Below are 19,928 nucleotides of genomic sequence, written 5' to 3'. Positions count from 1 at the left end.
TGAAATTGAGTTATAGCTCTGTCTGAAATTAACACATCTTGCACAATCTGTTTTAAAAGTGATCTAGTATGAGCAAGAAAAGCAAATGTCTTTTGTTGTACTTTGCTGCAATACTTTTTATCTAAATGAGGCGTAGGTGAGTAGTCAAAGTAATTAAATAAAGGTCATTTCTTTGAAATGAAATACTTTTTCCCCTATTGTTTATTGATGTGTATCACTACCACAAGCAGTTTGGTTTGGTTAATGTTATTAATCTAGCCAGGCTATTGTGGATGTTGGGAGTAAAGTAAAGGTTAGGAAAGGTAAATGTACGTCATTTTTATAAAACACTCATGACTTCGATCAAAATGCATTGTGCAAATAACGCCAACCTTGAACACTGGTTGGCCTTACCTAGCCATACTCCTATGCAATGGAATGTAGATAAGCAAAGCGTTTTGGTCATGTGCTTTTAATGGTGCTACAGCATACATATGGGAAGACATTTTATAAATATGTGGATTATGTAATTATCATTTGCTTATCCCGAGAGTCGATAACTGACCATATGTTTTGCTATGGTAATAGAAAAAGCTATTTTCTGCTGGCACTAGGCAAGCACAAGCTGGTTACAACATAAACGTAAATATTATCGGCAGTTTATTTTCTGAACCTCTCTCAAACACACACACACACACACACAGCATCAGGGGTTATTGAATAGTTATTTAATAATAAAACAGCCATACATCTCAGATAAGCAGAGCTCCATATCCTCCATGCTCTGGATAGAGAGCAATAGCAGGTGGTACGTAAAATATTTAGCTTGGATTTCCAAGACCAGAAATCAACTGATATGGCGTACAGCGACAAAATGTTGAAATGCTTGCAAAATGGCCACATCTAAACAGAATAACTACAAACGTTAATGCTTGTTAACAGTGTTTTCTCGTTTATACTGCACTTAAGGATGCAAGCGTTTTCTTTAGAGGCTTTCAATCAGTGTACCTTCAGCCTAGCATGATTTTCCTCTTTGAGGGATTCCAGTCTGTAGCGGGCAGCAGACCCACACACGGAAAAACCTTTACGTTGCTTGGGTCTCCAGTACCCTACCCGGTGGTTGGATCACCACCAGAGTCACTTTCATCAGAGCTCCTTGGCAAACCATCCTCTGGCAGAACGGCCAACAATGTGTCTGCCTGAATGTCCTCCTCGTCTGATTGGACCAGAGGGATGTCCTCCTCGTCCGATTGGACCGGAGGGACGCTGCTGCCCTCGCTGGCCAACTCCTCGCTGAGCCTGGACTCCTCATCCGGCTCATTGGCAGGATGGGCGTGGCCGGTGGAGGCCCTCAGAGACTCTGAAGACCAGGAATCAACGTCTGGTCCTGATAGGAACCAGGGAAGACGAGTTAGAGCGCCTGACCCCACTACATCGATGTTCACAGGTCAGGACAGAAAGGAGAAAATATTCACCTTATTTATCGTTGGAAAATCGATGCAAAACAACCAGAAAAGGCTCATTATATCACGATAAATATGATACAAAATGATCCTCCTCTTCTCTTATGTAATTATTATATTTTAGACTTGAGCCCCCCAGTATACATTTAATTCAATCAATGATGGCAATCCCGTGAAGGGCATTGAAAGTATTGAAAGAAATGCTCAGTCTGATTAAAAACCTGGACAGAGGGAGCGCTTGGAGTGAGCCGCCACGAGCGTCCATAGACCAGAAGCTACTGAGCTAGCGCTGGGAGTGAGCCGCTACGACCTTCCATAGACCAGAAGCTACTGAGCTAGCAGGAGCCGCTACGACCTTCCATAGACCAGAAGCTATTGAGCTAGCGCAGGGAGTTAGCCGCTACGACCTTCCATAGACCAGAAGCTACTGAGCTAGCAGGAGCCGCTACGACCTTCCATAGACCAGAAGCTATTGAGCTAGCCGATTGCTACTGCTAGCTATTGAGCTAGCTAGCAGGAGCCGCTACGACCTTCCATAGACCAGAAGCTATTGAGCTAGCAGGAGCCGCTACGACCTTCCATAGACCAGAAGCTATTGAGCTAGCAGGAGCCGCTACGACCTTCCATAGACCAGAAGCTATTGAGCTAGCGGAGGGAGTTAGCCGCTACGACCTTCCATAGACCAGAAGCTACTGAGCTAGCGCAGGGAGTTAGCCGCTATGACCTTCCATAGACCAGAAGCTACTGAGCTAGCGCAGGGAGTTAGCCGCTACGACCTTCCATAAACCAGAAGCTACTGAGCTAGCAGGAGCCTGAAGGACCGCCATGGTTTCTGGGTAGTGTAATTATCTATCACACACTACGGAAAATAATCAATACAATCATTTAGAAACGCATTGGTGTGTACATTTTGCCCTATCTATAGCCTTCACGGCAACATTGAGTTCCTTAAATACATTACATCCTCATAAAAAGGTGGCTTAAGTCTTTGCTTTGAGTGAATTCAAGTCATCCGGGAGGGACGTGCCTACCCTGCTCCATGCTTCACGGTACGCACGGGAAGCATCTTGTGAAGCATGAAACACACACACAGGACAAAAAAAACAGGGAAACCCCCTAACACGGACATTAGAACCAACAAGAGGGCGGGCTAACCGGAGGTCAGGGAGGATGTGCTGCTGTGGGCCTCGTTGGCGCTGGAGTTGAGGAAGTCGTCGAGGGCCTCCAGGTCCGAGGTGTCCGTCACCAGCAGCTGATCCAGAGCACAAACATGGCCGCCGCTGACCTCCTCTGTGCAAAAGGATGCAAAAAGCGCAGAATGTGTCAACAATACCACGACCTCGATGGGCTCGGTTGCCTAGTCTGTGACTTGAGCGTTGCGATTCCTCTTCTTTCCCCCCGGGGCGAGCGCTCGGGTCTCACCCTGGAGCTGCAGGTACCCCGTGGACAGGTAGCGCTGCATGTCGTGTTTGAACGCCTCCTCGTGGATCCTCTGCTGCTCCTTCAGCTTGAGCTGCGCCGCCTGCTCCAGCTCGGCCACCTTCCGGGCGTGGTCCGAGTCCAGCTCCTCTGGAAGGACATGGGAAACCGTTTGACGCGGTCGCTCTCAACGGCCTTCATCCCAGTTTACACTGGGCCTTATGGTTGGAGCAGGAGAACGGGACAGCTAAAAGCAGTGACACTCCGATTACTCCAAGCGGTTTCATATCCTATTTATTTGTTATTTGATCCCAGGGCAGGGATCCTCTTTCAACGATTTTAATGTTAAAGTCCCGTCGGTTCGATCCCGTCGGTTTGGTTTCGCTGCCAGACTTCTCTCATGCCGGTTCAAAATGTTGCTGCCCGGTTCAAGCTTTAACCCATAACCCATTATAAATAATAGAAAGAAATGTGTACACATTTGTATGCAGGTGGCAATACTCATGATTGACATCTCACCTTTCAGGGCCTCCAGCTCTTTTCTGTTGAAAAACAAACACATGGCAGAAGTTGTTATAGATTATGTTTTGTACTTAATTTAAAACTTAATTGAACTGCTCTTTTCACATCAATTATTTATTAAGACAGTACCTTTTCTTTTTCTTATATTTCTCCAGCTGGTTAATGTGATGTTGTTTAAATCTCTGCTGGTCACATTGAGAACACAGGGTGTCAAGGTAGGCAAGCCTGCTCTCCATTTCTTCAAAGTCTGCTTCTAAATGTGCTGTAGACAGAAGAAAAGTCACAAATGGCCATCTTTAGGAAGATTTGAGCTACAACATATATTCAATATTGTTACGTGGCGGACCGACGCCCCGCCCTCATTGGTAAAATCCTCCGTTTGTCAATGGCCATGCAAATGACCATGTGTTTGTCCCCGCATGTGATTTGTTTACCATTATGTTAATTTTAATGTGCCTTTCCCCGGATGTGATTGGTTGCTGCATCGGAAAGCCGAGGATCCAGGAAGACAAAATACGGGCAAGCTCAACAGTCGCGGCAGCTTGTCTCGGATTTGCAGCTTGCCATTTAGGTCTTCGAATGCTTGTTTGTTACTTGATTGAGGCTCTCGTTAGCTACCTGACCTGGGAACTGTGCCAGGGTAAGTTTGTTAGAAGTTATCGAAAACCGACACGCAGTTACACCTTTGTTAAACACTAGGCGCAGGGGTGCTGCTCCTCTCGTGTATTTTGGGAACTTATCTTTGGTTTCATATTCATTTCTTTGATTTGGACAGCACCCAATGGCCCTTTTCCTTTTGTAGTTTTGCCTCCTCTGTTTGTGTTTAATTGATTACCCCCAGATCCGGGTTAAATAAAGAACTTTAAGTTAACCAAAGACATCTGGTTTTATGTTGCCACCCCTTTCCCTAGCAGGGGACGTAACAGATATTAATATTTCATGATAATTATTCAATATTGGCCTCATATCTCACACTTTTGAATACTTCAAAACTCTGATGAGAAACTCACTGAGGTGTTTGAAAACGGGCTTGTCCATTCTTTCTGATTCCTCAAATTGAAAAAGAAATATTGCCTCACCTGCAAAGGGCAGGTGATGAATAACAGGCTGCCTTTCTTTAGCTTACCTATCCTTCCTGAAGCCGTCTCCAATTGGTCAACGAAGCCTGGTAGACCCTGGATCTGCTCCTGCATCTGTGACATTGCTGTTCTCCTCCTCTCCCAGTGAGCTGACAGCATAACCACATCCCCATCCAGAGCCTGGGAGACAGGAGAGGTGCATACTGATCATTACCCTGATCATGACCTCCACCACGGTAGTATTAACGGCTTTATGTGCATCCTGGGAAATGCATGCACTTCAAAAAGGAGATCACAAGGATTTCTTTCAATAAACCAATAAAAGGGGAAACTAAGAGCACACATTCGTCTGTTTAGGGTCAACATTATAACATTATTATGTGGTAAACAAAAAATTGGTGCAAAATTTGCAAAATTCAGCAGAACTTGAAACCAGTTTAGGATTGCTTAAACAACAACCAACCTGATGGATAACATTACAATAAGGCTCAGGCCAATTTGGACCCAGATCTAGTTTTGCAAATTACCCGTTCTTTAAGATGTATGCTTAAAATGTATACACCCTTGAACATCTTTACACAACCATAGGAGACCATAAGAGAGTAATAACCCAAACCTCTGCATTCTGAGCACAGTCCTTGGTTCTTCTATGGAGGATTTCCCAGTTCTCCTCATACCTACACAAAGACACACATTCATTACGTAATAATATTTAAGCTGCAGTTTAATTTGAAAGCAAGATGTTCTTTGGTGAAACAATGGTTGGCAAGACTGTCGTTTTGAATAGATACTGTCACTAATAACTTCAATCCAAATCACAAATTTCTTCCTATCAATTACCAGACATATCTATGCTGCTCTGAAAGCCAAATGGGGTACATCCCAACACTCAGATTGGGAACCTATAAAATATAATAAAACTAGAAGGCCGTAATAGCTGCCTCATTAACAGCCAACAGATGATACAACAATACACATACATTAGTTACTCTCTCTGTTCATACTAGTCCAAAGCCTGCTTTGCATCCTCAAGTCTTGTTCGCCATTTATTTTAGGCACAGCTGATTTGAAGAGACACCATATTCTCTCAAAAATCCAATCCAACAGTAAGTGAAAGTGTCCTTCAACAATTACCTGTTCAGCAGCTCTAATCCAGCAATGAACTGAGGAGGGAACTCCTGGAATCTAAGGACATTTACAAAGAAATAAAGTATTTACACAGAAATAAGAGAAGACTGGGTGAAATATTGTGTCTGCTAATCACGGCATATTTGAGATATTCTGTTGGCCCATGACAACACTCAAAAGGAGCACATATATCTAAACATCCCCATCTATCTAAACATCTGCATGCATACATACATACATACATACATACATACATACATACATACATACATACATACATACATACATACATACATACATACATACATACATACATACATACATGTATGTATGTATGTATGTATACATACATATGTATACATACATACATACATACATACATACATACATACATAATATATATATAACGGGCATACCTGGGTCTTCTCTTGACGTCTTTCGACCTGTCGCCCAAAGTCTTGATTCTTAAAAAGTGAGGGTGAAGACAACATTGATTATTTCACCTTCCATCAGACACTGCCTTAATGTTTCAAACAGGCGAGTGGTTCAATTATAAATAAAGGAGGACTAAATCTTCTTCAGAATAATTAAAGAAAATACAGAGCAAAAACAATGATCTTGGATCTGATAAACGAGTATGTAATTTACTGCTCACAATACAAGATTAAGTGATTTATCATGTGTCCTGATAAGATTCAGATTTTTTGGTAACGTTTTATCACTTTGAACGTTTTTCATGCAGAGCCCAGGAACCCAAGACAGTCATGTGCTGAATCCAGCATGTGACCAGCATCACCTGAGAGCAGTTAAATAAGCTGTAGGGTTTACTCAGGTCATATTATAGCAAAATACACTATTGATGACCCAGAAGCACGGCGTACTATCAACATACACAACGTGAACGAACATAAAACGGGCTGTTCCTAAACTGACATACCGTGTATGTCTAAACATCCTTTGCACACTTCCTTTAATCAAACGAGTTGTTGACGGAAGGCGAAGACATGGGAGTGAATGAGTTTCTTACCCGGACGTTAAATCCTGCTGCACCGTGTGAAGGCGCTCGCGGAAATTCCCCAACATATCCTCCCCGTTTGTGAAACACGTCAGTAAACACTTGCTGAATTACTGGAACAACCCCAACCTAAGGCTACACATCAGCCAGTTCAAATGTCGGCTGACGATGAGGTTTTGGTCGTATAGAAGCAATGTCGGAAAGCATTCTGTAATGTCCAACCAGAGTCACGTTAGAGGAAGACAAGGCGACACAAAAACGTTGTGTGTGTGTTGTTTACACCGCGGCGTCAATTCGCCAGCCCAAAATGGCTTCTTCTTCTTCATCGTTAATCTTGTAAAGGCTAAGCATCGCTAGTGCATTGCTGCCCTCTATCGTTTCAATAAGTAGATTGTAATCATATTGTGGCGACTCCTCCGGGGTCGCGTAGGGGATCCTGTTTTCCTGTGTTTTCAGTTGATGAAATGGTTTTTTGAAGTCTTTGTTTGTTACTAAGTGGGGTTAATGGGTTCGTGGTGTTATTTAGTTGTGTGTAATGCTAAAATGTGTGTTTAACGTTGTCGCCACCATCACTGACTGTGTCATATTTGTTCATTGGTTGTGCTGTTTTCTCATGCGTTTGTGTGGAATAAGGTGGCCTGCAGTAATGCGGTGTATGGGACGCAGAGCTACAGTTTAGTTAAATCCTGACTCCGTGTGCTTCTTGGTCGCCGTTACAATATCGTATATTTATTGTAAATATACAATGAGCCTCATCCAGCTATCTGGTTTCCGTGTTAACTCCATTAGTATTTTTTTTAAATATGAGTAAGCTGAGTCATCTCCGCAATAGTTATCACTGTTATGTTCATTATGTTCAGCGTATAATCGACATTTAATAAAAACATGTTTGAGGACGTTCTAGGTTGGGGGGGGGGGGGGAGGCTCTTTTTATATTAGGTAAAAACATCTAAATTGCCGAAATTGAGTGATAGGTTATAAGTTTAAGAGAAAACAACGGTGGGCCACTTCATAACTAATTTATATATTTTTTTAATTCAATAAATTAATCTTTTTTTTTCTTTTTACAAACCTTAATTTTTGGTTTCCAATTATTCTAGCCTAGATGTCTACTAATGACTTTACCCAACGTGTTGATGCAGGCAACCGACTGGACCGGGTGTACACCACAGTTGGTCGCAAAAGCAACTAGGGGACCAAAAAGTGTCAACCAGTCATGTCAGTTTTACAAATAGGTTTCTTGAATCTTGATGCCAGCTACTACTATTCCATTCCTCAAATATTCCTCAATCTAATTCCTTTCAACATAGCCTTTTAACCCCTCTTACTTTTTCATCAGTTCATCAGTAGTTATTGTAGGCGTTGGTTACAGCAGAGTTAAATGAAGCATACCTGGCAACACCTATCTATTTGGTACATGAAGACGATGGCGGGAGGCATTGTCTATAGACTTAGGGCTTGAAGAAAACAAAGTTAATTTGCAGAGGTGTCACTTCAACAAACGATTTGAATTTCTGTATGCTTTTCATCCAACCAGAAATAAGGAGGGACGTGTTATTCTTTCATTCCCTTCCCTCAATTTCTACCACAGATATAAACCCCCCATTGTGCACATTCACCCTAATCTGTCCTTCGCAGTCAAGGTAAAGTATAGGTGCTTGATGGGATAATTGGGCACTTATTATATTAGAATTGTTCATTTTAAAGTGAGATGCAATAACCTTTATAGAGCTAACAAATTACACATTAGTTTTGATTTGCTCGCTTGTGGTAATTAATGAATCCATTGCTAATCATTTGGTGTGTTGAAATTACATAACAACAAACATACTATTTTCTACCCTTTATTTATACACTTGATATATACATCTATTTGTAATTTAATAATTTATGACCAATATCTATGGTTAGTGGTAGGTATGTGGTAGTTATTTTTATCTTTTAATATTCATCATATTGCATTTTTATCTGTTTAATAATCATATAGATTTGTGAATTGTAGCATATGTGCCGTTAATTATTTTTTTGTGGGTTAAACATATTTCCGTTTTTTGATTTTATTTTCGTGTGCATTTCCTTTTCTTTTTCTCTGCTATCAGAAGCCATGAGGTCTCTCGTGCTGTATGCAGGTGTTGCGGCACTGTTGGCAGGTAGGCCTATCCATGAAACCGTCCATGATTGTGGTGAACGGCTCCAAGATGATAGATCATTTCAAATATGCTCCGCAGTAGCCCAGTTCCTAGTTCAGATCTGAGGACGAGGCAAACTAGTAATTTAAATCTAAACTTAAACTAAATTAAAGTGTGGCTGTAGATTAATTTTGATATTCAACACTTTTTGGGATAAGGGTAATAAATGTGTCATTAGGAAATTGTAACAGTACTTAATGCGTTATTAAGCATGAACTAACAGCTAATTAATATCCAAAAACGTATCCATAACCCACTACCCCCACTATATAATAATGCTCATAACTGCGTTGACTAACGTTAATTAATGGTACGGTAATGTGCCCTTGTTGTAAGGTTGAACACATATGGTAGATATGTGTTATTGCGTGCATGTGTGCATGTATGTGTTATTAGGACTGTAGTTGGCTCATTTAGATATGTATGTAGGGGATCATGTACAGCAAGTCATTATCACGACAGCAATCCAATCAATTTTTTTTTTGGAAAAAACACATATCACAGGTGTCCAATAAATTGGCTAGAAACATTGGGGTTATTAGACGAGTAAGACACGTGCTGTCAAGGAAAATTTGTATGGATTTATATTACTGCCTTATTTATCCCTTTATATCCTATGGTAATATAGTATGGGCTAGTACATACAAAACCAGTCTAAATTCGATTTTTCTGTTACAGAAAAAAATTGTTAGATCTGTAACCAACTCCAGTTGGGACGCTCATAGTGCTCCATTATTTCGGAATCTGGAGTTGCTAAGCATATATGATGTGAATACTCTTCAGATCGGCACTTTTGTTTTCCAGTTTTTCAATAATTTACTTCCTTCTTCTTTTAACAGTTTTTTTATAACCAGGTCACAGATCCATAGTCATCAGACCAGATCTGTAGATCTCCTTCACCGGCAATTTTTTAGAACAAATCTGGGGCAGTTTTCTATTAGGGACAGAGGTCCAGTCGTTTGGAACAGTTTTCCAGCTACTCTACGTAAACACTCATCTTTAGCTACTTTCAAAAAATATCTTAAAATGTACCTAATTTTAAAAGCCTATGATAATATGATAAACTGAATGTATGCTGTATTGTCTTTTTGCTTGTTAGTTATATCTTTACTTTCCTTTTTTACTTTTACTCAAATGTATTCTCATTTTTGTAAAATGACTTTGTAGTTGTTTTATCTCTATAATTTTACTTTTGTTTGTCTTTTCTTTTCTTTTACTTTATTTTCTTTACCTTATTGTATTTTAATGTCAGGTGGAAAAAAGAAAAACTTCTAAAAAAAAAGAGGTCTTTTTTTTTAGAAGTTAGGGTTAGGGGGACAAAAGAAAGAAAAGAAGTTAGGAAAGAAAGAAAAGAAGTTAGGGGGACAAAAGAAACCCCTTCGGGGTTTCTTTTGTCCCACCCGTGCATCTATGTATGTCTATGCAAATCTTCTTGCCTTTTTTAATCTTGTTTATTTGCACAAATAAAAACTAAACTAAAAATTTTAAATTAATCAAATATTTGTTGTTGTTGTTGGTATGTTTTGAGTCAAATTTTGATTGTCAAACAAACAATATTTCGAAATGTATGTAAAAACAATCTCTATTCTCTATTCTCACCTCAAGTGTGCCACGGTTGTTCAACGGGACAAGACTTCATTGCAACATTTCTTCCAAACTACTACACGAAGAGCCAAAGGCTCCAATTAGTTCTCACGGCCAGAGAATCAGAAGCCAAGGTCCTCATTGAGGTGTGTGCATGGTTTGCTCCTCATCAAGGATGCTTGATTAACAATTGTTCGTTCATTGCTTCATGTGGCATGCCAGAGAGAGAAAATAGGGTGAACATTTATTAGCTATTGAAGAAAACATGACATAGCCTTCATTGCTTATTTTACTTCCATAATATAACATATCTCCAAGTAAAACGGGATGTCAGAGCAGGTCAAACTGCAGGACACGTTTGTTTGTGCTTGTTCTTCAGGATTCGATTGGGTTGTGTAAAAATGAGAAAAAACATATTGCCAGTTATTATAAGAAGAAGACAGTATACAGGCCGATGAATAATAGCAATTATAGAACGGGGGACCTAAATCCAGCGATCTGATTGGTTCCCAACTGTTGTATAATGAGCATATACATAACTGCTATGACGCCCGATCATTTTGTGAAAGTTTGCATATCACTCCGCGCCTGGAAGTAGAAACAGTTACAAAGTAAAACATGTGTTGGATGATGGAGAGGGTGTAAATGTTGTTACTCCGGGAGTGAGCAAGGCGATGGAGAGACTAACGAAAGTCTCGCCGGGGGGGTCGCCGGCCCTCCGCTGCGCGTCGGGGCCGGACAACGCCCCTTAACAGTGGTATAATGAGCACATACCACAGCCTGGCGTGATCTATTGCTTAAGTATAACTTACACCTGCAGGTTGGTTCCCTGAAGTTCTCCAAAGAGCTGACTCTGTCTCCAGGGGAAACCCGCTGGGTGGCTGTCCCACCAGGAGCACAGCTCCAGCAGCCCCAGAACCCTCCACACTCAGCGGTTCACATCTCCTCCACTGCCCATATCTCTGTGGTCGCCTTCAACCAACAAGCCTTCACCAGCGACGGCGCAGTGATCACCCCTACAGACCAGCTGGGTGTGGAATACAGGGTGTTCACCCCAGCCGGAGGCACTTTGGAAAAGCAACTGGCTGTCGTCAATGGCAACAGTCCCAACAAGGTCACTTTCCAGCCAACAACGAACATGAAGGTCAAAGGGTTGGGTTTATGGAAAGGCGGGAGTGCAATCACATTTGCATTGAAACCCTATCAAACCTTCCTGGTTCAAAGCCTTTCCACTCTGACAGGCATGCAGATTAAATCACAGAAGCCTCTGGCGGTATTTTTTGGCCACAAGTGTTATGGTTCACCTTGTGACCACTTGTACAAACAACTACCACCGGTGAGCCAGCTCGGTAAAGAATACATGGTGCCCCCTGGCATGAAAAGTCCGGCGCAATCCTGGGTTGAGGTCGTTGCAACTGAGGACAACACGGAGGTGTCTGTGTACAATGGGAAAGGCGCAGCGAAAAGGTTAAGATGATGATTATATGCATTATTATTTTTGGCAGCTGCACCTTGTAAACTATTAGTATTCATTTCATGTATTACTTTTCTTAATCCTGCTTCATTCATTATTTTCGACTCCCTATAGAAAAATTAGCAAACTGAAGAAAGCTGGGGAGACCATTTCGGAGCAGGTCACGCCCAACCAACCATTGTTGGTGACGGGCAACAAGAAGCTGCTGGTGGTATTCCTGAGCAAAAAAAGAGTCCATGACCCCATCATGCTAGTGCTGCGTTCATCAGACAGGCTCGCTAGTGCCTGGTCACTGGAGACCGTGGATAAGATGATTAGCACCGCAGTAATCCTCTCAGAGCAGGAGGGTCGCGACAGTGTCAAGGTGTGCATAAATTCCAGCTGTAGCTCCCCCATGTGGAGTAAGCACCAGGCAGGAGCCAAGTGGGTCTGGGCAAGGGTGCCCCTGGGGAAAGGGCAGAACCATGTGACAGTGGACGGGGATTCTGGCATGGTAGTGTACGTCTACGGGGGTTCACCTAGCGAAGGATATGCAACCGCTGGAGTCTGTTCTGAGGGTAAGTGCACACGTAACTGAGGCGATCTGTGATCATGCATTCAAGGCAATGCAACTTTATTTATATAGCACTTTTCATACACAAGGCAGACTCAAAGTGCTTCACATATAAACATTGTAATACAATAAAATTAAATAAAATTAAATAGTACAAAAGAAAAACATGCACAAAATTAGTAAAATAGGTAGAAAATAAAGGCAAAGTTAAAAAAGCATTTTAGAAAGTGCAATGTGTTTAAGATCAGATCAACATTCTCTATGGTCCTCCAACCCGACCTAAAGGAACTTGGTCCTTTCTCTGGGCCTTTCTCTGAGACTCCAACCCAGATTCTGGGACTCCAACCCGGATTCTAGGACTCTTACCCAGACAGAACTCGGGTCTCAAACCCTTATCCTTTCTCAGATCATTTATCTCTCTGGTAAAAATAGAAGGTAAAGTTAAAAAGGCCTCTTTTTTTTTAGAAAGTGCAATGTATTTAAGATTTAGCAGAAAGCTAAAGCAAACATAAATGTCTTCAGTCTTATTTTAAAAGTGGTCAGAGTTGGGGCAAATCTTAAATCCTCAGGGAGTTTATTCCAGCTATTTGTTCCATAGTAACTAAATCCTGCTTTCCCATGTTTCGTGTTTACTCTGGGATAATTAACAGATTGGTCTCAGAAGATCTTAGTGGTCTAGAAGGCTTATGTATTGGAAGCATATCAGTTAAATATTTTGGCCCTAAACCATGTAGGGATTTATAGGTTAGCAACATGACTTTAAAATCAATTCTCTGACCTACAGGAAGCCAATGTAACGATTTCAGAATTGGTGTAATATGTTCAAATTTGTTGGTCTTTGTTAGAACTCTAGCAGCAGCATTCTGAACAAGCTGAAGTTTCCTTAGTTTGTTTTGGGAGACCTGTAAGGAGACCATTGCAGTAATCAAGCTTAGTGATAAAGGCATGTGCATGTTTTGTAAGTCTTCGGTTGACATGAGCCCTCTAAGTCTTGCTACATTTTTAAGGTGATAATATGCAGATTTTTTAACTGATTTGATGTGTGATTTTCCATGATAAACCCTAGATTTCTGGCTTTGATTGAGGTTTTCAGAGACAGAGAGTGAAGGTGTTGGGTTACTTTAAGCCTTTCCGTTTTAGTACCAAATATAATTATCTCGGTTTTGTCCTCATTTAGTTGAAGGATATTTCGGCACATCCAGTCTTTAACTTGCTCAATGCACTGGCACAGCAGATCTATGGGCCGATAGTCATTTGGTGATAGCGGTACATAGATTTGCGTGTCATCGGCATAGCAATGATGGTCAATATTGTTATTTTGCATGATTTGCCCTAGTGGGAGCATGTCGATGTTGAATTAAGAGGGTCCCAAGGTCGAACCTTGTGGGACTCCACATGGAAACAAAGTAGTTCCTATTTTGTAGGAAGGACCTAAACCAATTTAAGACTGTGCCTGAAAGCCCCACCCAGTTTTCTAACCTGTGCAAAAGCATTGTATGGTCTACAGCATGGTTTCTCAACGGGGGCGTTCGCACAACCTAGGGGGGCGCTGGGAACGTGATTCCATTTTTGGGGGGGGATTTTAAACTTTTTATTTTATTTTTTGGTGAAAGAATAGGCTGCCTAAAATGAATAGCCTATTTTCATTTATTGGTTTCTAACCCCTCTACCGTCTCAACTACTTTTTACTGTTTTTACTTTTCACTGTGGACCATTGATAATACAGCGTGGTATCGTCATGATCTCTATAGTAACGCTGATAAACATAACCCAAGTTCGCGGGTTAACAGTTCAATAACCAACACAACACATCAAACATGGCCTATAGCAAGAAAAAAAAATCTAATTTTGTTTCATAGCCCGTTTTTCTCCTTCCTCTTGTTCAGTTCCAGCTGCTCTGAGCGTAGTCTCCACGAAAAGGCTGTTGCATTTCAAATACAAAATATATAGGCCTTATTAGGCCTCTGCGTGCGATCTGTTTTCGTGGGGTCCGCGTTGCCCGGGCCGCGGTGCCCGTGGTTCCCGGGCCATTCATTCATTCGTTCACGGGGCATGGCGGGAGTCGCTGGAGACACGGGAGTGGTCGCGGTGGCCAAGGTCAAGGTGCCTGGGCCGCAGGGTGCCGCGGCACGACGGGAGACGTGGCGGTCGTGGGAGTGCCTGCACTGAATGAATGCTCAATCCAACCTTTTCTTCCTCAACTCTTCTCTCTCTCTCTCTCTCTCTCTCTCTCTCTCTCTCGAAGTTTAATTGCATGTCATGAATATTCATTAATATTTTTTGCACCAAAACCGACTCAGAGGGCATTCATTGCTATTAGTGACCAACGCAAAATCAATGAAAAACGATGCACTGACAACTTTAAGCAATATAACACGAGTGTGAGTGGGGTTGTTCGTTCATTTGTATTTTTTTATGGGGGGCTCAAAAAAGGTTGAGAACCACTGGTCTACAGTGTTGAATGCAGCACTGAGGTGTAGTAGCATTAATATTGAGGTTTTGCCAGAGTCTGTGTTAAGACGGATGTCGCTTACAACTCTAATAAGGGCGGTCTCTGTGCTGTGTAGGGGTCGAAATCCTGATTGGAAGGTGTCATAGCAACCAGATGATGCCAGGAAGTGATTAAGTTGCTGGAGGACAACTTTCTCAATGATTTTACTTATCAAGGGTAGATTTGATATTGGTCTGTAGTTGGTAATAATAGTGGCATCTATGCTCCGCTTTTTTAAAAGGGGTTTAATAACTGCAGTTTTCAAGACTTTTGGGAAATTGCCTGATTGGAGAGAGTTGTTAACTATTTGAAATATGTCTATTGCTTGGCAGTCAAAAACCTTCTTAAAGAGGTTGGTAGGTAAAGTATCAAGGCAACAGGTGGATGGCTTTAGTTGTGTCACTATTTTCACAAGAGTTCTAGATTATATGACATTAAAGCATGGCATCATTGCCACGTTACTTTTGCCTGAACAGGGTTGTAGTCCAACATTTTTGTTTGAAGTGGAGATATTGATGGCGCTTCTGATGCCTTAAATTTTATCAGTATAAAATGCTGCAAACTCATTGAATTTCTGCGTGGAATGGAGATCAGGTGGAATTTGTGTTGGAGGGTTGGTCAGTCTGTCAACAGTTGCAAATAGGGTTTTTGCATATATTGGAGAAAAATGTTTCTCTAGCACTTTTTAAGTCTAAATTGTAGGCACGAAGGCTCTCTTTATATATGTCATGGTGTACTGATCATATATGATAGCAATTATATTATTTGATTTAAGGAAGTGAAGGGCAGCCAAGGGCAAACACCCACTGGAAGGCCCAACTAAAGGAAAACCCATAAAGTTGGTTGCATTTCCTCATTACTCACACACACATAAACACATCATTCATGTGTATGTGTAGGAGTTGTAGGTTTTCTGTGGCTTTGTATATCCCCTTTCAAAATGCCAGGCTCCTGACAGATTAGGCAGGCCATTGTTGAGAGGTGTGAATTTGCTTGTGAATTTGTTAAAGTTTGTCCATCTTACAGAACATATGGAACTGTGTTGATGAAACTCATTTGACATGCTCTGTTGTTTCTCCTGCAGCCCTCCCCCCTGTTGCACCCCCCCTAGATCCTTGTGACGGGGTCTCATGCCGAGAGAAGGAAGTTTGTTCAAAGGGTTCATGTGTCCATGTCTCCACGGCAACATGCCAGGCGTTAGGTGACCCCCACTACAAGACTTTTGATGGCCGTCGTTTTGACTTCCAGGTATGTGGAGACTTACAGTAAGCACTATGTATCAAATCTTTTTTCATTATTGTCGGGCGGAAAGTGGCTCAGGAGCTGGAGCAGGGAATCTGGCAACTGGAAGGTTTCTGGTTCACTCCTCTCTTCCCCAAAGCTGAGTGTTGAGGTGTCCCTGAGCAAGACACCTAACCCCTGCTCCTGACGATGGGTGTTCGGCACTAGTTGTAAAGAGCTATGGGTGGCCACAGGTTACAAAAGCACTCTATAAATGCAGTCCATTTAACATTTATGTTTTTGCTAAAATAGTTAATTCCTAGCTTAAGTGAAATAATAGAATTGCTATCATATAAATGATCTCTACTTTTTTAAAACAATCCACACAAAAATAAACTAAATACAAATTGAGACTTTTGTCGTTCCCCCCAGGGCACCTGCACCTACATTATGACAACAGTCGCTAAAGCAGACAAAGACCTGACGCCCTTCACTGTTACAACCAAGAACGATCATCGTGGTAACCGTAGGGTGTCCTTTGTTAGGACTGTGGTCGTCAACGTCTACGACATCAATGTAATCATAAGCAGACACAGAGGACGAGTCCAGGTAATTTATATATTCTTCTCGCTTCTAGTCACACATTTTCTTTGATAAATTTTTTTTTAAATTCTAAACGGTTCACTGTTCAACTTGTGCTGATCAAAGGCAAAACAAAACCTTGTTTCCTCATGCATGACTGTGAGACTGATGCTGAGAACACAACGTAACGGGCCAATCATGTGTCACTGAGAGCAAGATGCCATGCCTCAGTTTAAACTGGCCATTGTAAAAAAAAAAAAAAAGAATTCAGTTTAACACTGTAGCACAGGTGATGAACTTCAACCCTTAGATGACAGATAACCCAGATAAGTAATCTAGCAGGTCTAACTATTAGGGACATTCTATTCCTATTGGTTTTATTTAACCTTCAGGTGAATGGAGAGCTAGTCAACCTACCAGTGAGTTTGTCTGGCGGTCGAGTCTCAGTGAAACAGCGCAGACATTATGCCGTGCTCACCACGGACTTTGGCCTGACCGTCAGATACAACTGGAACATGAGACTGTACATCTCAGTGCCCTCATCCTACTACAAGCATCTCGGGGGCCTTTGTGGGAACTACAATGGGGACAGAAGAGACGACCTGCCAACACCAGGGGGTAAGCAACCGAGGAGAAGAAAATACTTTTTTTAAGTCAAGTTTTGAAGTTAAGATAATTACAAAATTCAAACAAAATAATAACAAAATAAATAAATGAGGAGGCGACTAAATGAATGTTACGTTAAAAAATAGTATACAAGAAGCACTATTGTATTTTCTCTACGATCTCTTAAAACAATGTTTACCCTTAAGGTGTATCCAGTGTTCTCAAGATGATCAGTTCCTGGAAGGTGAAAGACGTGGACCCCTTCTGTCGGGATAGCTGTGGCGGGAAATGTCCCTATTGTTCTGAGAAGCAGAAACATCACTACCTCAGACCAAAACTCTGTGGACTTCTAAATGAAAAAGACGGGCCATTTGCTGTCTGTCACAAAACAATAAACCCTGAAATGTACAGTGCCAACTGTGTGTACGATGTGTGCACCAATCAAGGTAAGATAAATGTATCCTACAATTTCATTTCAGACTATTTCTAGCTGCTAAGACTGCTAAATCAGATCGTAGCTTCAGAATGGTACTGCAGATGATATTACGCCAATAACGTTATTGTCCACAACAGTTTTGTTAGAATGAACCAAATGCAAAGGATCATTCATAACAGTTTTACGGATGTATTAATCCGCCAGATTAAATTAGATCCATAGTAAACCAATCAATACATAGACTAAGTATACAAAGAGACACCACCGGCATAATGCTACGTCGAAAGATAAAATCCTGGGCTGTTAAATTTGATGAATGAGGGATTAAGAACAACACATACACAGCTCACTACAATGTGTATAAAAGCTCAGTGAGCAGACACATGAAACTGTGTGGCACAGAGGCGCAGTACAATCACAACGAAAGGTGTGGTCCTGTGGCTGTGGCCCCATTGGTTAGTAAACTGATTAGCTTTCTGGTGTCATTATATTTTAAAAGTTTGATCTTACCCTAATAAGAAGAGAGTACAAAATTGTCAACAATAGTTCAACACAGTTGGTCAGAGAAAAACTGAGATGTAAACAAAGTCACCAGTTGATTTAACAAAATTATTGAAAATTATAAAAGTCATACGTAATTATTAATGACATTTCTTTTGAGGAGATCCTTTTTGCGGGTTTGCCGTCAAGTCTCTGCTTTGGAGTAATGATTCGGGTTAGTAACAGTGATGAACGTGGTGTCTGCCTGGTTCCCAAGGTGCTAGACACATCCTGTGTGACAATCTGAAGAGCTACAGCGAAGACTGCATGTCTGAGGGAGTCAAAATAAATCCACTGTGGAGGGAGATTGCCAACTGTCGTAAGTCGTGTGTGCTCTATACTTTAAAACAATGTTTATACTTTATAATAATATAAAGATGCTCCTAGCTATCCAGGTTTCATGAGCAAAATTGTGATCACAATGAATACAATATTCTGTTGTCCATTGTAGTCTGACCATAACTGACGTTAACAGTTATGTTATACCTCCCCACAGCCCTGTCGTGCCCAGCGGGGAGTCACTATGAGGCCTGTGGCTCGGCCTGTCCCACATCCTGCACGGACCGAGACACTGAGCAAACATGCAAATCCCCCTGTGTGGAGGGATGCTCCTGTAACAAAGGCCTGGTGCTCAGTGGGGATAGGTAGGGCTACAACATTTCACCTCTAGTACTACTACAACATTACTCATGATCACTGTCATCATAACCAGAAGCAGAATGATAACTATCAATCTGCGTCATAACGGGGAGATACATTGATTTGGAATCCTCATGTCGCCCATTTTTAATCCTAACTGTTTTTGTTTTATTCATAAGAAAGTTCATTCATATCAACGTATTCACTAAGATCAGTGGAACTATTTGGGGAAAACACATTAGTAGTAATGACGTGTTCTTGAAGAAAGTCGTTCAATCCGGGTCGCTTTTAACTCACTTTATTTGTTAAAGTATTTCGTTATGGTAACTATGAAGCAAAAGAGGGGAATTGTATTGAACACACGTGGAGAGAAATACCACAGAGCTATCTTCTAGCCGGCTTTCAACGGAGCTGCCATATTTTTCTGACCTGATCTGACTCCCGCTCCGCAATTGTATCAAGTAGGCGTGGCCTATGTGATGTATTGGCTCCACATTCCTCACCTGTCTAAAGGTGCTGCCATCTATGGCTGGAGAAGTTATTGCAGCTTGTATGTTGGGTCCTGCTTCCCTTGTGGCTATGTATAGTAATTACAGCTTGTATGTTTGATCCTGCTTCCTTGTGTCTATGTGGAGGTAATGCAGCTTGTGTGTTCGATCCTGCTTCCTAGCGGCTATGTGGGGGCAGCTTATGTGCTTAAAATATGTAACAGTGATTAATCTTACAAAGACAACAACCTTCTAAAGAAGCTTCAATGTGGTCCACTGATCAGTGGGCCCCCTCTGTGACTCCTGTGCGCTTTCTTAAAGTTGACACTTGTGTGGTTCAGATGTATCCCTCAGTCCTCCTGTGGCTGCCAGCAAAAAGGACGATATTACCCACAAGGCAGTGTGTTCTGGGCCGACGACAAGTGCAGCAGCAAGTGTCACTGTGATGCTAAAAGTGGGAAGGTACGGCAAGTGTGTGTTAAAGACTTTAAAGAACAAGACATAAGGACATTTGTTATTT

The 19,928-nt window shown here is 41.6% G+C and overlaps 2 protein-coding genes across 3 annotated transcripts in view; one reads left to right on the top strand and one right to left on the bottom strand.

The window, feature by feature from the left end:
* Nucleotides 1–435: 435 nt before the first annotated feature.
* Nucleotides 436–19,928, bottom strand: part of dtnbp1a (dystrobrevin binding protein 1a) — a 46,080-nt gene continuing 26,587 nt past the window's right edge. Inside the window, exons 2-11 of one of the 2 annotated variants that reach the window (XM_060065993.1) lie at nucleotides 6,618–6,698; nucleotides 6,007–6,054; nucleotides 5,597–5,647; nucleotides 5,079–5,139; nucleotides 4,510–4,642; nucleotides 3,513–3,645; nucleotides 3,381–3,403; nucleotides 2,865–3,011; nucleotides 2,598–2,732; nucleotides 436–1,366 (exon numbers count right to left, since the gene is read on the bottom strand). In XM_060065993.1, coding sequence (XP_059921976.1) covers nucleotides 1,089–1,366; nucleotides 2,598–2,732; nucleotides 2,865–3,011; nucleotides 3,381–3,403; nucleotides 3,513–3,645; nucleotides 4,510–4,642; nucleotides 5,079–5,139; nucleotides 5,597–5,647; nucleotides 6,007–6,054; nucleotides 6,618–6,673 — 1,065 coding nt within the window. In that variant the 5' untranslated portion in view covers nucleotides 6,674–6,698 and the 3' untranslated portion in view covers nucleotides 436–1,088. Of the gene's footprint in view, nucleotides 1,367–2,597; nucleotides 2,733–2,864; nucleotides 3,012–3,380; nucleotides 3,404–3,512; nucleotides 3,646–4,509; nucleotides 4,643–5,078; nucleotides 5,140–5,596; nucleotides 5,648–6,006; nucleotides 6,055–6,527; nucleotides 6,699–19,928 lie in introns of those variants that run through there. The other variant, XM_060065994.1, reaches the window with a different exon arrangement.
* The window catches only part of LOC132468259 (IgGFc-binding protein-like), a 33,664-nt gene continuing 21,964 nt past the window's right edge, over nucleotides 8,229–19,928 (top strand). The window contains exons 1-12 of the mRNA XM_060065988.1: nucleotides 8,229–8,248; nucleotides 8,705–8,755; nucleotides 10,400–10,524; nucleotides 11,199–11,845; nucleotides 11,967–12,409; nucleotides 15,981–16,144; nucleotides 16,550–16,726; nucleotides 17,092–17,317; nucleotides 17,512–17,751; nucleotides 18,499–18,600; nucleotides 18,778–18,925; nucleotides 19,750–19,870. Of these exons, the coding sequence (XP_059921971.1) occupies nucleotides 8,710–8,755; nucleotides 10,400–10,524; nucleotides 11,199–11,845; nucleotides 11,967–12,409; nucleotides 15,981–16,144; nucleotides 16,550–16,726; nucleotides 17,092–17,317; nucleotides 17,512–17,751; nucleotides 18,499–18,600; nucleotides 18,778–18,925; nucleotides 19,750–19,870 (2,439 nt within the window). The 5' untranslated portion in view covers nucleotides 8,229–8,248; nucleotides 8,705–8,709. The remainder of the gene's footprint in view (nucleotides 8,249–8,704; nucleotides 8,756–10,399; nucleotides 10,525–11,198; nucleotides 11,846–11,966; nucleotides 12,410–15,980; nucleotides 16,145–16,549; nucleotides 16,727–17,091; nucleotides 17,318–17,511; nucleotides 17,752–18,498; nucleotides 18,601–18,777; nucleotides 18,926–19,749; nucleotides 19,871–19,928) is intronic.

The sequence above is a fragment of the Gadus macrocephalus genome, chromosome 11 (assembly GCF_031168955.1).
Source record: "Gadus macrocephalus chromosome 11, ASM3116895v1".
Taxonomy (NCBI): domain Eukaryota; kingdom Metazoa; phylum Chordata; class Actinopteri; order Gadiformes; family Gadidae; genus Gadus; species Gadus macrocephalus.
Note: the sequence above shows the minus strand (reverse complement) of the source record. Positions and strands in the feature narration are given on the sequence as shown.